The sequence below is a fragment of the Poecilia formosa genome, unplaced genomic scaffold (assembly GCF_000485575.1).
Source record: "Poecilia formosa unplaced genomic scaffold, Poecilia_formosa-5.1.2 Scaffold207, whole genome shotgun sequence".
Classification (NCBI taxonomy): domain Eukaryota; kingdom Metazoa; phylum Chordata; class Actinopteri; order Cyprinodontiformes; family Poeciliidae; genus Poecilia; species Poecilia formosa.
This window is the reverse complement of record NW_006800146.1, coordinates 270,603-285,705: the sequence shown is the minus strand read 5'-3', so window position 1 is coordinate 285,705 and position 15,103 is coordinate 270,603. Positions and strand designations below refer to the sequence as shown.

General features: G+C 38.6%; 1 protein-coding gene across 1 annotated transcript in view; it reads left to right on the top strand.

Moving 5' to 3' along the window:
- The window catches only part of nectin3a (nectin cell adhesion molecule 3a), a 53,390-nt gene that overhangs the window by 27,018 nt on the left and 11,269 nt on the right, over nucleotides 1–15,103 (top strand). Inside the window, exons 2-3 of the mRNA XM_007567377.2 lie at nucleotides 5,348–5,698; nucleotides 12,662–12,965. Coding sequence (XP_007567439.1) covers nucleotides 5,348–5,698; nucleotides 12,662–12,965 — 655 coding nt within the window. The remainder of the gene's footprint in view (nucleotides 1–5,347; nucleotides 5,699–12,661; nucleotides 12,966–15,103) is intronic.

Sequence of the window (15,103 nt, the reverse complement as noted above, 5' to 3'; positions counted from 1 at the left end):
ATAATGTTAACTGCAGATGCTCTGATCTTATATCAATATTTGTACCTGATCCGATATTGAAAAATTATTTTAGATGTGGTATTGGTCATCTATTCTGGTTCATAAAGGCAGATCTATTCAGTCTAAAGCATCGTTTACACCGCAGCCTGAAGTGACCCAATTCCAAATTTTTTGACGTAATGCGACTTGTATCTGATCTTTTCATGACAGTCTAAATAACACGACGGGTTCTTTTCGAATGTGATGCAGGCCACTTGGGTGTCGGATACGTATCCGATTCAAATGTGACCTAACACCCAGGTTGCATTCATCCGACCTGAACGTCACAGATACTCGACAAATGTCACTATTCTGTGTCCTGATATGTGCAAGTGGGAAGAAAAAGTACAACCATGGTGGACTATAATGAGGATTAAGTTGTTAATATGCTACTCCGGTCAGACAACAACTTCAAATGTGTAAGCTATGCTCCACCGTTGGCCTCCATGTTTACTTCCACAAACACTGAACACTTCTTTTTATGGCGGTTGGCAAAACACTGAGAACTCTGATGTTATTGCACCCTCCACTATGCACGCGGGACACTTTCAGGTCATTTGCTTGTTCACACTGCAGAACACGTACATGTTGCATATATTTGGAAGTGTGAACGGCCACAGCAAAAAATCCGATTTGACAAAAAATCAGGACCGGGTCACTTTAGGCTGCATTGTGAACGCAGCCTAAGTCTGTGGTTTGTGTCTGTGCTGAATGATGTCATGCTTATTTATTTATTTTACATTATTTAATATAATTCCTAATTGCACTTCCTAAACCATTTGAAAGAAGGTTTGTTGCAGTTTATTTTTGTGTTTGACCAAGGTAGTCGACCTATTGTTTTTGTCAGTTCCAGTTTCTTTATTTATTTTACATTTGCTGTTGCACTGATTGAACAAATAAAACTTGGGTTGTTTTTACATGTTTGACTACATTTGCACTGGCGCAGAGTTATCAAAAAATATAATTCAGTACATTTATGTCTGTTTTTATAAAAAAAAAAAAAGAAAAGTTTAAAGTCAATTCAGCACTGTTTTTTCTATCGTATCGGATATGTATCGGCTGATGCTGAACCTCTTATAACCAGAAGTGAAAAGAGTGTATCAGTGCATATATGTTGTTAGCGTGTGGATAGTACTCAGGACAGGAGAATAAAACTACCCTTCGCAATCCTTCACATGCTGAAGCTTGAGCAGCTATTCAAACAGAGGGTCCTACTTTTGCACAGATGGTCACACACTTATTTCTTATTTTGGGAGAGAGAGAAATACTCCATTTATATGTGTGTGTGTGTGAGTGTGAGCGTAATCACTAAAATTACAGGGGACGTAATGGAGCTCAGGGAGCGTCAGCCTCCTTGGCTATATTGCTCACAAACCATGATAGCATTGCTGTGGTTTACCACTCGTATTCATGCCAAAGACTTGAAATACCCGCTAGTGGACCACTTTTATAAGTTTTACCCCATACACATCTTTGACGGTGTACAAAGTGGAAATTTGCGGCTCCCAAATTTAGTTTATTCTGACTGCAGCCGTGTCGGGGAAGCCGAGATTTAACGTTGGAATATTTCAAATAAAATCAGCTCAGAGTAATATTTTACCGTTTTGGGATTTTTTTTCTAATAAAAGAAAACATTTATTATGAAGGTTTAAGACTGGTCTACTCTGCTGCTCAGTAGGGTACAGTGTTGTAAATTATTGCCTCTTAAAAAATAAGCATATGTGATTCTATCAATGAGTCATTCTCAGAAAAAGTGGAAAGAAAACAGACTGAGATGGCTTTTTTTGTCCCAGCAGCTGCCTCAGCCTGTAATTTAGGATTTATTTCAGGTTAGTTTTCCAAGATACGGCCCATACCACCACCAAGCTGGAAGTGTTTGTTTGTTCTGCTACAACCACGTAGCACATCTGTCAACATGTGGACTATCAAATCAGAAACAGTTTTGATTTAATTCATTAAGCAGAAGAGAGTTCAAGTAGGTCTTACTCCAAAACAGATTTTCAAAAGCTGTGATCTCTCTTATTGACCAATTAGACAGAATAGACTTCCAAGAGGTCTTTATGAGAACCATTTAAGACGTTTTCAAATCCTGCAAGGTTTTATTTTGTGACTTTAAGTTTATTCCTTCTTTTTTTTTTTTTTTTTACTACAAACTTCAGTCTGATTTCACCTCCTACACAACCGGCTGCTATTCAAGCTGACACTGGCCAAAAGGTAGCGTGCACTCCGGTTTACAGTCCATCACACAGTTGACGTAAAACTGATAGACAACACCTTAGGATCACAGTAATTGACCTGACTGTGTGTGATTTTGTGTATGTGTGTCTTTTGACCGTGGGAGGAAAACCTACACATCCACAAGGAGAAAATGCTGCTCACAGAAAAGAACCAGCCATCAGGCCAAAAACCAAAATGCATTTTCAGTGCAGTCCTTGGACAGAAGCCTGTTGCAATGAATCAATTAATCACATGATGAATTAAAATGAGATCGTTAATGTCCATTCTGATGATTAGTTGTTTTTTTTTTTAAGTTTACAGTGATTTCATATTCCGTTTTATTTATGGCTTCTGTTGTGCGTAGTTTTTATTTCAGTTTTATTTATTATTTTTGGTTTATGTGTTTTTTTGGATATGTAAAGTATATTCCATGTCCATTGTTTAATATTCTTTACAAAATTAAATTTTATTAGTCTTTGAGATGGCGAACTTGTATAATTATGCCATCGTCAATATATTACTTCTCAAAACAACTATATTATCGTTTATCGCATTAATTACTGGGACAGTTTATCGTCCAGCAGAATTTGTTGTCGTCACAGGTCTGGTTGGGCATGAAAGTCATGATCATCATTTTACTTTGAATGTATTGCAGTTAAATGTTTAAAACTGGAACTCAGGTCAGTCTGCAAGACCTACAGAGTGAGAAACCCTCACTTCACTCAAATGAACACATCACAGTCCAAAAATGTAAACCAAGAACTAATTACTATCACTTAAAACAGAAAACAATTATTTCTACTGTTGCTGCTAAAATACTATCTACATGTTGATTGCAACAGCTATTGTTCTTAAACGTTTCATAATACCACGTTTTCAGGTTTGCTGTTTTATATCATAGAAAATAAACCAAAACAAAAGCATTCTGATGAATTTGATGGACACAGTTTGGTTATTCGGGGATGCATGGTGGTTCAGTTAATACCACTGTTTCCACAGTAGAGAGAAAATTGGAAATTTAACATCAGTGATTGGCCAAAAAAACCGCAATCGGTGCACTTCCACTTGGTACACTTTGGTACTAGTAACAGTTCATTACTTCTCTGGAACCGCATTCATTGTCACATTCTCCATTTGTTTCTCTTTACAGGACTAACATGGTTTTTAATGTTCAAAGCCTGTTTTATGTGTCTCAAAACAAGACAACAAAAGCTATGGGGTGGGCCCAGAGTCAAATTAGTGGGCTCATAAAAAAGCAGGAATAAAGTTAATCTATTGCTTCCCTTGTTTCATCTCCGTCCAGAAAATCGTACCTGCTAGTTAATAAGGTTCTCTGACAATTAGGAAGACGAGCAGTCTGAGTACCCCGTGGTGAAAGTGTGCAGCTTCAGAGGCAGAGCAGAACCCACAGTCACGCACAAGAAATCTGCTTCGTCTTACATTAGGAAACAAAGCCACGCATTAAACACAGAAGTTACTTCTACCGAGGGAAGGCAAATCAAACAAAAAATCCTTGGCATGCATTATTTATATGAGGGTAATCTAGTGTGTCTTTCTTTGTAGCTTTAGCATAGATGATCTCTCCAGAAATGCTGAAAGTTAACTTGTTTTTGTAGAATGCAGCTGCTGTGAATTTTAACTTGATGTGAAAGTCATACAGTATTAGGAACCCTGGATTTCAGCGATGAGGAAAACACAATAAAACACGGAATTTTACAGATATACAGTGGTACTTTGGCCGCTGCAGCTCCTGTACCACCCATTACCTAGTTACGCAGACTCGGCTTGTGCATCTGTTTGGCTCTCCCTTCGACACAGACAGAATGAACCAGTCACCCATGGTGGAAACTCTCTCAACTCTGACGTCTTCCCCAAAAAATAAATTCATACCTCGTAGCTTAACGCAAGCTTCAGGGCCACCAAGTTTTATAAATGAGAGAAAATGTTTGTGAACGTTTTGTCAGCATGTGGTCGATTGGAGGCACAAGGATACAATGACTACTCAGAGACACACAGGGGAAGCTAGCTAGCTGCAACACCTCAGTCCAGTTGATGGCGATAACATAAGAAGATCGTAAGCTGCCAATAAACTCTATAGAAGAAGTAGCTAGCTATGGGCAGTCATGTTTGCTAACTCTTGAACATGCAAATAGAGTTGACGATACTTATTGCTCTGTGCCTCAAATCAGATATTCCTTTGAGGAAAAAAGGCAAACAAACTTCCATCAGTTTTGGCAAAGCAGTGAAAACGGAATAAATGGGAGCTACATAAGTATTTTGGTGTTGAGTTCAACTCTAAGGCATTTTTAAAAGGCATATTTTCTTTATTAAAAAAATGAGATTCACGCCAGCCCTGTTTAGTCCGCTTTAATCGAACTCTGGTGTGTTTGCCTAGAAAGTTGGGTCAGCTTAGGAAGGTGTGAATCAAACCAATCAGTTGACCAAAAATGCGAAGTCTGGTCCGCCTACAAACCGAGGTCTTGGTCCGGTTGAAGTGAACTCTGGTGCAATTTGAATGCGTATGTGGATGCAAGAGGACCAAAGACCGCATTGAAAGCAGGAAGCGAACTACAGCGCAGGGCATTCTGGGTCAACAGAGCCTGAGTCTAGCAATACAGGCAGAAAAGGTTTATAGCCTTTTGCCAAGGAAAAAAGCGAAATCCTACAACTGCTAAAAGAAATGATGGGGAAACAGTTTAACGTCTTTTAAACATGTCTGTTGATTTGTTCTTTTTCTTTTTTTTCATTCACACCATAACTACATACTTTTTGGGATAATAAATATGAATAAAAATGGAATTCAGCAAAATTTTAATGGAAAAAATTGAATTTGAGAACAAAATAAAACTGAAGTAGGAAAATAATAAAATGTAGTTATTAGGGCCCAACACACATCTCACTATGCAATGTTGAGTTCATCATTAAATAGGGAAGCATGCTTCTTGGCAAAGCAACTTTTTTTTGGATGTTGTTCCTCTCCTTGACATCTATTTTCCCACTTAATTAACAAACCGTGACAGACAATTTTCCTGTTTAATTTCTGCTGCGACAATAACATTGGAACTTCATTTTTTGTGTCTTTTTAATTCAGTAGGTGTAAGCAGTAACCAGGTGGTCGTCCCTGACAAAGTGAACGCGGTGCTGGGAAAGAACATCACGCTTGGCTGCAGGATCCTGGTGGAGCCCAACCTGAGTCTGACGCAGATCTCCTGGGAACGCCGTCTTCCGTCGGGTACCATCACCTTGGCAGTGTTTAACCCCGAGTACGGAACCTCGTACGGCCAAGAATACGGCAAACGCATCTCGTTTGTTTCCCCGTCCATACGGGACGCCACTATCATCATCGAAGGAGTTGTTTTTTCTGATATCGGGTCATACACCTGCAAAGTGGCGACTTTTCCTCTGGGCAACACGCAAGCGTCGACCTTTGTTAACGTTTCAGGTAATGTAGAATCCTACTGTCGGCTAATACATCTGGGTTATTTTATTTTTAATATAAAAAATTTACAGAGCAGTTCACAGCACAGTAGTTTGTTGTGGTAGAACAAAGCTTGACAGACCGCTAAGCGTTTTCTCTGGAGAAATGAACCGCTCCCTAACCGCTGCCTCCTTAGAAAGATGCCAGTTGTTCTTAAGAATCTGCAGCTGAGAGAAGCACCTCTTGTCTGACCTCAAATGTCTCAAATTTGAATCATTCAAAAACTTATGTCACTGCTGCCTGAAAACACTATTTTAAATGTTTTGGTGTGTCTGACCTGCTGCCCTTAGAACAGAATGAAGGAACTTCAGACTGAATCTGAATCAGACACAGCAACAAGTTAATTGCAGGGTGTGATACAAAATGAGTCTCATAACATTCAGTTACATTTTACCAACTTGGATGAAAATGAGATTTGGGAAGGGGAAAAAAAAACATTTGCTCTATTCTGACTTTTAGTTTTCTTCTTTAAACATTTTTAGCATCCACTTGTGATCTGAATTGTTGATTTTCAACTGAAACAATGATGAGAAGCGATGAGAAGGTGCACAGCTTAAAAATAAGCTGTGCAACTTCTAAAGATAGTTTTCATCTTAAAATCATTTTGTCACTTTTAAAATGAGCAAAACTATGTTTTGCAGTGACTAAAAAAAGTAGTTTCAGGCTGTTTGTTTTTGTTCTTGAAGAAAACTTGGCTTTAATGTATATGACAAGGTAACAAAGCTCTGATCAGTTCACTTTGTGCTTTTAATTTTACTAAATACTTTCTCCCCTTTGTTGGAAATAACAAATTCATAACCATATAAACATACAGTCATTTGGAGTATGAATGTATTTGAACTGAATGACCACATTTCCCAAGAATCCTATTGTTGAACTCCTGCTAATTAAATGTTAAACTGCAGTGTCCTCATATTTCTGTGTGGAATACTCATTCTTTAATCTTCTTTTTTTTCTCGACACTCAGCATATGCTTTAAGCTCTAAATGTGACTCGGTGTCGAGAGTAGGAGATTGCGCTATTGGCTTCAGCTTCTTGTCCTCCTCCAGAGACAGGAGGAGACTCTGATGTTTAATGAGCGGCACATTAAGTATTGCTGCAACAGCCGCAGTGTCTGAAACCTCGTGGAGTTCAATTACACCTTGCTGTCTTCTCTGAGCAGATTCTCAGGCTGTTTTATTTATTTTTTTGTGCTCATAGGGAAAAATGTACACACATACCCAAACACATACCTTCTTTACAATTCAGATGTAATTAGGGTGTGATTACAGAGGAAGTATGTGTCCTTTTCAGTCTGATATGCAGCGTGTGGGAATTAGGTTACCCCACTGGGTAATTTTCTCAGACATTGGAACATCACAGTTTGAAGAGTTAAACGCAGTAAGTTTATATTCCCAAGCGCCCTTTTTATGTCCTTCGTGTTTGTTTTGACGTGTATGTTTAAAATTCCTCTTTTCATTATAATGAAGTTCATAATTCCTCTGCAGCTGTGTGATACAGCAGCAGCAGTGCCTTGCAAGATTATTTGTACCTCGCTTTTCAGAATTTCTGGCAAATGAAAATCTGAATTGTATGATGTGCATGTATTCACTCTTTGATAGCTTAAATAAAACCTGATTCAATCAGTTCAGAAGTCACTTAAAGTGAAACTGTTTGGGGCTGTGTGATGTAAACCCGTACCGTTTTAAATAGCTGCTCAGTTCACCTCAGGAGGCCAGCACTGAGATGGGGTCAGGCAAAAAATAATGCAGAACTAAACCAATTTAGACGAAAACGTCAAAATTCACACAGAAACATAAAGGTAGAACCCCAAGTAACCTATTTAGACAGTCTATCAACAAAAGATAGGTTGATTCGGGGTTAATTACACTTTAAATAGTAAGCAGAGAGCAGCACCTCTGTGTTTTTAGCTGTAGTGTAAATCAAGTTGGAAGATGGATGGAGCTAAACACAGAGAAGAAAACCTGTTAGATGCTGCAAAAGACTCACAAAGTGGGATATAGTTTCACATTCCAGTGTGACAACAACTCCAAACACGGCTGGAGCTACAGTGGAATGGTTTAGATCAAGGCATATTCATATATTAGAACAGCCTAGAAAGTCCAGGCCTAAATCCAATGTCGGATCTCTGACAAGAAACAAAGGTTGCTATAAAAATATCAATTCATCAATGTATCGCAATCCATTTTTTTCCAATTCAGTATGGATTCGGGTAAACTGATTGCATCCCACTAGTCAGAGGGTTCACAACACGGTTAGCAACGAGATCCGCGTGCTGTTTTATAGTAAATCATTCCCCTTTGTACATTTCCCACACTTTCTGTTTGTTGGACAAAGATGGGAATTAGACTGCAGCAATGTTGATTAGCTAGCTGAGCAGCTAGCACCTTTTCTTAGACACCAGGAACCCATCGGATACCTGTCAGTGCGGACACCAAATACTCAAAAGTGAAGTCGTCTTCTTCTTGAGTTTACTGGCGGTTGGCAGAGAGGTGTGCAGTTCCACCACCTGTTGGTGAGGTGTGTGGGTCAGAACTGCAGTTCGTTCAAATATGCTTTAAAATGATGGTTCGTAAATGATGTGAACTATCTCACTTTCTACAATTTTTCACGTTTACATACACTCTATGTCAACTTTAATACCATACTGTCATGTTTTAATTTGACACAAGCGTTACTGTGCTACTGTTTTACTTTCAGATATTTTACTTCTCCAAAATGCTGACGTATGCACCGTTAAAGTAATGAATACAACCACGACGGTTTATACAGGCAGGAAAAACAAAAAAATACAGTTATTCATTTGTCTTCCAGTGAACTGGTTGTATGCTGCTTTCTACTAAATCAACACTGAAGTATTTAAAGCAATATTGAAGGGATATCTAATTGAACTATGATCCAAACACAAATGCATTCCATAAATTTCTGACTTTAATGAGTAAAAACATTGAAAATCATGTATTAATTTCATAAAAGTGTAATAAATTCTTCCCACATCTTATTTTCATTAGCTGCATCTTCGTGCCCACTACCACTAATTCAGATAAGTCAAATGAATTGCAACTTTTTGAATCTACTAAAAAAAGAAATAAAGAACGAAGGAAACCTCCTAAATACGACCATGAACATAGAAAAGGACTGTTTTTAAAGCCCTTGACCTCTAACGTACCCTTCGATACTTGATTTATGCCATGTGTGTTGTATTTACTTCCTTTTCTACCCATTGCTTTTATATTTTCCCCTACTGCGATTCCGTGTTTGATTCCTGTTTATATTTTGAGGATCATGAAAAGCACACGGCTGCATTTTCATTCCTTTCAAATTAACTACAGTAACAACATGGAACAGCCAAGCCCGTGAGTAATGGACGAAAGTCACGGCACGCGTTGTAATGTTTAACAGGTGCAGTGGATATTGGCTTTATTTCAGAAGTCACACTCTCCATCCAAAACATCTCCAATATGAGCAATGTCACGAGAGAGAAACACAAATATTTACCCATACATTAGCTCTTCTGGCTTGGGTTTTCTTTTCTCCTCTAGTCGACAACAGGAAAGGACAAAAATATTTAGGCAAAGGTTTAGTCGGCGAAACCTCTCTCGTGTAAGCAGAAGGAAGGAAAATATTACCCTAAGTGAATAAGCTACAATGACCCCTTTGTTTTTAACTACTGGTAGGTCAATGGAAATCTACTGAGCAGTTCAGTTACTTGAAAACAAAACAAGGATGCAATTAGGTTTAGAAAGTGGATTTTACAGATAAGGAAACTACCGCTGCGTTTTTGCAAGGCGTGTAAGCGCCGAGAACCTATTTTCGTCCCAAAGCGCTCTCTCCTTTGCCCTCTTCATGATTGGACTCTTTACTCAGTCTTTAAATGGAGGTTTTAAGTCGGCTCAAAATGAGCTAAGTGTCGTATAATTTGCTTGCAATAAAGTACTTTCAGATCTGCCTTAACAGAATTCTGGATTTTCCCCGAGTCAAAATGTCGCATGCAAAACGTTGCTGCTTTGTTATAGCATCGTAAGTTGTTTTTTGTTTGTTTGTTTGCTTTTTCTTACATAACATAAATACTTTTCTACCGTTTTGCTTCTTTTTCACGCATCCTTTTTTGTTAAAAGTGCACTTTCCCACTGGGTTCAGATGTTGTGTGTGAATCGAAAAGAGTCGTTGTAGGCATATTGCTGAAGGGAAATTATTGGCCTTTTCCCACCCAACACTTTTCCACTCATCCAGAGGGTTCTCTTCGCCACTCCCCAAAATGAACACGTCCGTCTAATTTGGTTATTCTGATGTTTCAGCTGGCCGGCCTGCCAGCATAGAGCAGCTACTGTTTTAAAGGTCAGAGGGCTGCAAGGAGGGGCAGAGAGAAGTGAGTGAAGAATGTGAGGGCAGAGCCAGGAGGTCAGCGTCCCCGCCCCTTCTAAAGGGGTACATGAGGTGGATGGTTATTTTTGGAAAAGAAGGAAAACGGGGTAACAGTTGTATTTTTTCTTGTTCGGAATTTGCTGCTGCACCTCCTTGTTGGCTAATGATAAGGAGCAAGATGGGAGATTTTTAATCCAACAGCTTGTAGAATTTAGCAGGCAGCGAAAGAGGAGGCGGTGTGCTGCAACACGATGCAGACAAAATAAACCAGAGCACACTGTAACCTGCTTTTAACCGGGCCTGTTGTTTATTCAGTTCCCCTCCAGTAAACGTTTTCTTCTCTTGTCTCCTTTTTGTCCTTAACTCTACGACTGTCAGCGCTGACAGTGTGTGGTATGTTGTTTTATTTTTCTTCTCATTCTTTCTGTCCAGAGCATGGTTGAGACGAGTTTGCTCTTTGCACAAAAGGAAGCGCGGTTGCATAATTCTGGTCACGTTCCTCCTACATAGACCTGCTTGTCGAGTCATTCTCAGAGAAATGGTGTAACATCGTCCCAGCGCAGAAACTGTCAGACGGAGGGCGACTATTGTGTTATATGTAGTCGAAAATAAACAGCAAAGAGCAGAGCCCCTATGCAATCTTTAAAAAATATGAAGTCGGAATTTAATAGCTCCCTATACAGTCCAACTGATTAAGTTAGAATATTATTGGTAAGCCTTTTGATTTCAGGAGTTTATCACTGAGTGAAACACTTTAAGTTGTTCCTTTAATGCCAAATGTGTCATTTTTGATACGAATATTTCTCTAACAAAGTACTTTCCTTAAAAAAATCCACTACAATAAAGTAAACATTTTGTGTTTTTAGTTATAACGACTAAATCAACACAAAAGCCTGATAAATTAATTGTGGTACAAACAAATTTAGAAAACAAGCCCAGGAGTACAAAATGGTTTCTTTTCTATAATGAAACACTTTCAATGTTTAATTTTAAAAAGAATCAGAATTTTTATTAACTAATTGTTTAAGTTACCAGGTTTTAAAGGGTTAATTATACACAGATGGAGTAGGGATATGGACAATAAATCAATAGCAATACAATTCACAAAAGACAAATGATGAATACCAATAGATAATATGCCTGATAGAATATTCAATATGTAGACTATCAATGTAGGCAGAGGAAAAGCTTTAGCTGCTCTACGTTGAACTGACTTGACCTTTGGTTACTGAGCAACAACTTGCTGAGTAACTTGCGTAGAAGCTGTTTCAGGTTTCTCCACCAGGCCTCATGACTGCTTAAAATAAAAGAAAAAACAGGAAAGTTCATGCCACCAGTTTTTAAATATCTTGAATATTTCTGATGTTTAAAACAAACAAATCTAATCTGTAACTATTAATATCGACCGATATGAAATGCTTATATCATAATCATAATACTTTTTTCAAACATCCCTAAAGTGGATGTTTGAAAGCCTTTATTTCTGTTAATTATTTTTGATTTTTCACTTACAGCAAATAAAAAAAAACATGACATTTGAAATCCCACCAATAGAAAGACTCTTTCTAAAAACAGAAATGTGGGCTTAATGAAAGGTATCTCTACAGGATTTTATTTTAGAAAGGTACTTTTAATCTGACAAATGAGACTCATTGGAGCGTGTATTCTAATTTACTGAATATGACGGTAAGCATAAGTAAGGAAAAATAAAATAATGCATCAAATATTGCTATTTACTTGATAGTATAGTTTTTAAAATTAATGAGCATTGGAATTTTGAGCTGGGAAGAATGTGGAATATTGACCTGAGAGCCTCAGGTTTTTTCTCTCCTTTAAATGTTATGGAAACCTCTGACAGTTGTGGACTTCACTGAAACCAGCTAGTTATGTGTTTCAGCTGTAGATCACAATAAAAAAGAAACAGTACACAGTAGTAAGTTTACACTTTTTTTTCACCAAAGTCCTAATTGGCAGCATTCCCTCTTTTCCCATGTCTCAGCCTTATGATCAATATATTTTGAAGGGCAGGTTTGCTTACAGAGACTTCATAATCCATTTTATTTGCTTTTGATTTGTTTATTTATTTCAGACATTTAAAATGTCTTCCCGTTCCAGAATTAAATGTTCTTTATAGATTAGTTTATTGATCTTCGAGAGTGTGTACTTGCATTGTTATGCCATTTTTGTGCTGTTAATTAACAATGCTCTCAAAACGATAATATTATCGTTTATCGCTGTCATTTCTGGGATAATTTATGGCCCAGCAAAATTTATTGTGACAGGTCTACTTCTTGCTGCGAGTGCTCCCAACTGCACCACTGTTCAGTCCACAATGAGAAACTCTCCACCTTAATGTAGACGGCTGTGTAGAACTGTTTGTCAATTTTTAATGTGTGCACTCTGGGTGAAAGACGGAAATCAATGTTTTCTCTTTTAGCAGTTAAGTACACTAAGGTGACCGGACATTACTAATTCATACATGAACACGAAAAGATCACTAATAATTGTTTCATCATCTATTCAGTTTTTGTTGTTGTTGTTGTTTTCTCCTCCTGTAAACAGTGGAGCCCAAGGTGTACGTGTCTGCAGGCCCCGCGCCTCTTCTTGACGGCGGGGACGAGGCGCTGGTGGCCACCTGCATCGCGGAGCGCGGGCGGCCCGCCGCTGAGGTGTTCTGGGAGGCCGAGCTGTACGGGCGATCTGAGAAGCAAACTCAGGAGGAAGTCAACGGCACCACCACGGTGCGCGTCAACTACATGTGGAAGCCCCAGAGCTACGCCCAGGGAAAGATGCTCACCTGCGTGGTGCGCCACCCAACGCTGCAGACAGAGTTCCGCATACGCTACAAGCTAAATGTGCAGTGTAAGTGCTGAATTAAGACAACACACATAGTTCTATCTGAGAAAAATCATGATAATTTTCTTTTGATACAGTTGAAATCAGAAATTTAGATACACTGAATAAAAAGACATTTTTTTCTCACAGTCTTTTATTGTATTATCTTAGTGAGAATTACCAAAATGACTTCTATTTGCTACATTGCACAAAACTTGGCAAGAATATTTTTTTGATATCTGTTTGTAACTTGCCTTAAATTCAAAAGTAGAGTTAAATACAATTAACACAGTCAATGCTCAATTTGATATATAAAACTTTATTAGATATGGCCTTGACTTTATTTGAAATATAATGGACACAGAGGACAAAAATGAAAGGAGAAAGCAAAGTGAGACAGGTGGGGAAAAGGTTTAAAGGAGATGGGAGTACAGGAGAGGAAGAAGCATAGAGAGAACACAAGTCGACACCCTAGAAGTCTGCCTCCACGCCTGCAGAAAGAGAGAAAACCAGAACCACAAACAACATATATGTAACAATAGTTATAACATTACTGAAAATCACACGGTACAAGTTAGTACGAGGTGTTTTTAGTGGCAACTGCCTTCCAACATTCATTGTATCTGAAAAACATCTGAATCTAAATGTTTAGAAACATTTGTCAGTCGAGCGCTCTGACTCTGTGTTTTTCGAAATGGGAAATACTTTCAGTACAGTTGAATTTCTCCATTTGTTTTGTCTTGAGGAAAAAAATATCAGGGTCTTTTTTCATTCAGCTGACTGGTAGTGGAGAGCAACATGTGGGGGAGGGGCAGCATTGTGTTTCGCTAAGCTGCATTCACCCCAAAAAAGTTTCAGTTGCTCGGGGACGTTCTCCGCCGTCTCATCAGAAGAACTTCAAGCTATAAGATAATGTTTGTAAATGTACAAGTTAAGTTTTAAAACTGTTTAAAATCTTAATGCCAGGAAAGGTTTAATGCCTCCCTGCAACAATAGTTACAACAATCCCCTTTATTTTTGTAAGAAAGCAATAGTGTCAACTAAAAGTAAACTGAAAGCATCAGCTAAAGTATGGATTTGAAGGAAGTAATTTCGATGAAATTAAAGTCAGAATTGCAAAGGTGCCCCATGCTTCCTTAACAAGCAGACTGTTAGTCTGTTTGTTCTGTGTGAGTGGAGACTAATGAAGGTGTTTTATGAAATATTGATCAAGCCTTTAGAGCAACACAAGTAGCAAGAGGCTGCCGGGCGCAGCGGATGGAGACACACGGAAACCAAGGTTAATGCAGGAAGAAAGAGGCTCTCTAGTTCAATAAATCATGTCAAGTGCAGAGGCAAGAGGTTTTAAGTGCAAAAGAAGCACAATTTTGAACTGTGTGGAATAGGTTCAGTGGACGCAGCAAGTAGTGACATCTTCGCCTGGAATGCAAACAGTTCCTTCATCTGCCCTCTAGAGAAATCAAAAGGAAAAATTAGATATCTGTGTCACTATTTGCCATGTTTTATTACAGTGGCGTGCGTTGCGCTTCAGTTATTTCTTCCCAGTGACGGTGCAGGTCTGGGTTATTATGTGGCAGGCTGGATCTGCTGACTGACTCTGCTGTTTTCTAACTTTCCATCAACGAACGCTCATTTGTTTGCTCTCCCAGCTTGATTTAACCGGCAGATGCTGTGGCCTGTTACCATCCTGTGATTACAATACATGCTTTGTTCCTTCTGGAAAAGCTCATTTGTCACCTGGCTGCTTGAATTACAGAGACTAACTGTGAAGCTTTAGTCTTCTATCGCTGGAAGAATGATTTGATTAAGTACAAGACATGATTCAATTCTGTTCAACTCAAATGTACTTTATTTATACTAAAGGGAAATGTAATTGTCATGACTCATATCTTCCAAGTATCTCTAAAGGGTTCTTGCAGATGAAGATTCTGTGGGCAGGAAGAATCTCCAGTAGCAGTCTTGCTCATAGTCTGATGACATCTCTGATTGAAGACTGTTGCTCCTGACTTTTATGACATGTTAGCAGCTCAATTTCCGAACAGCAGAGATGATATTCCACGGCAACATATGTTTAATGACACCATTAATTTACACCTCCTTTGGTTATGACACTCCTATTTATATCTGTAGGTGTTGTCATATCAGCCCTTATTGGTCCGCTTTAATCAA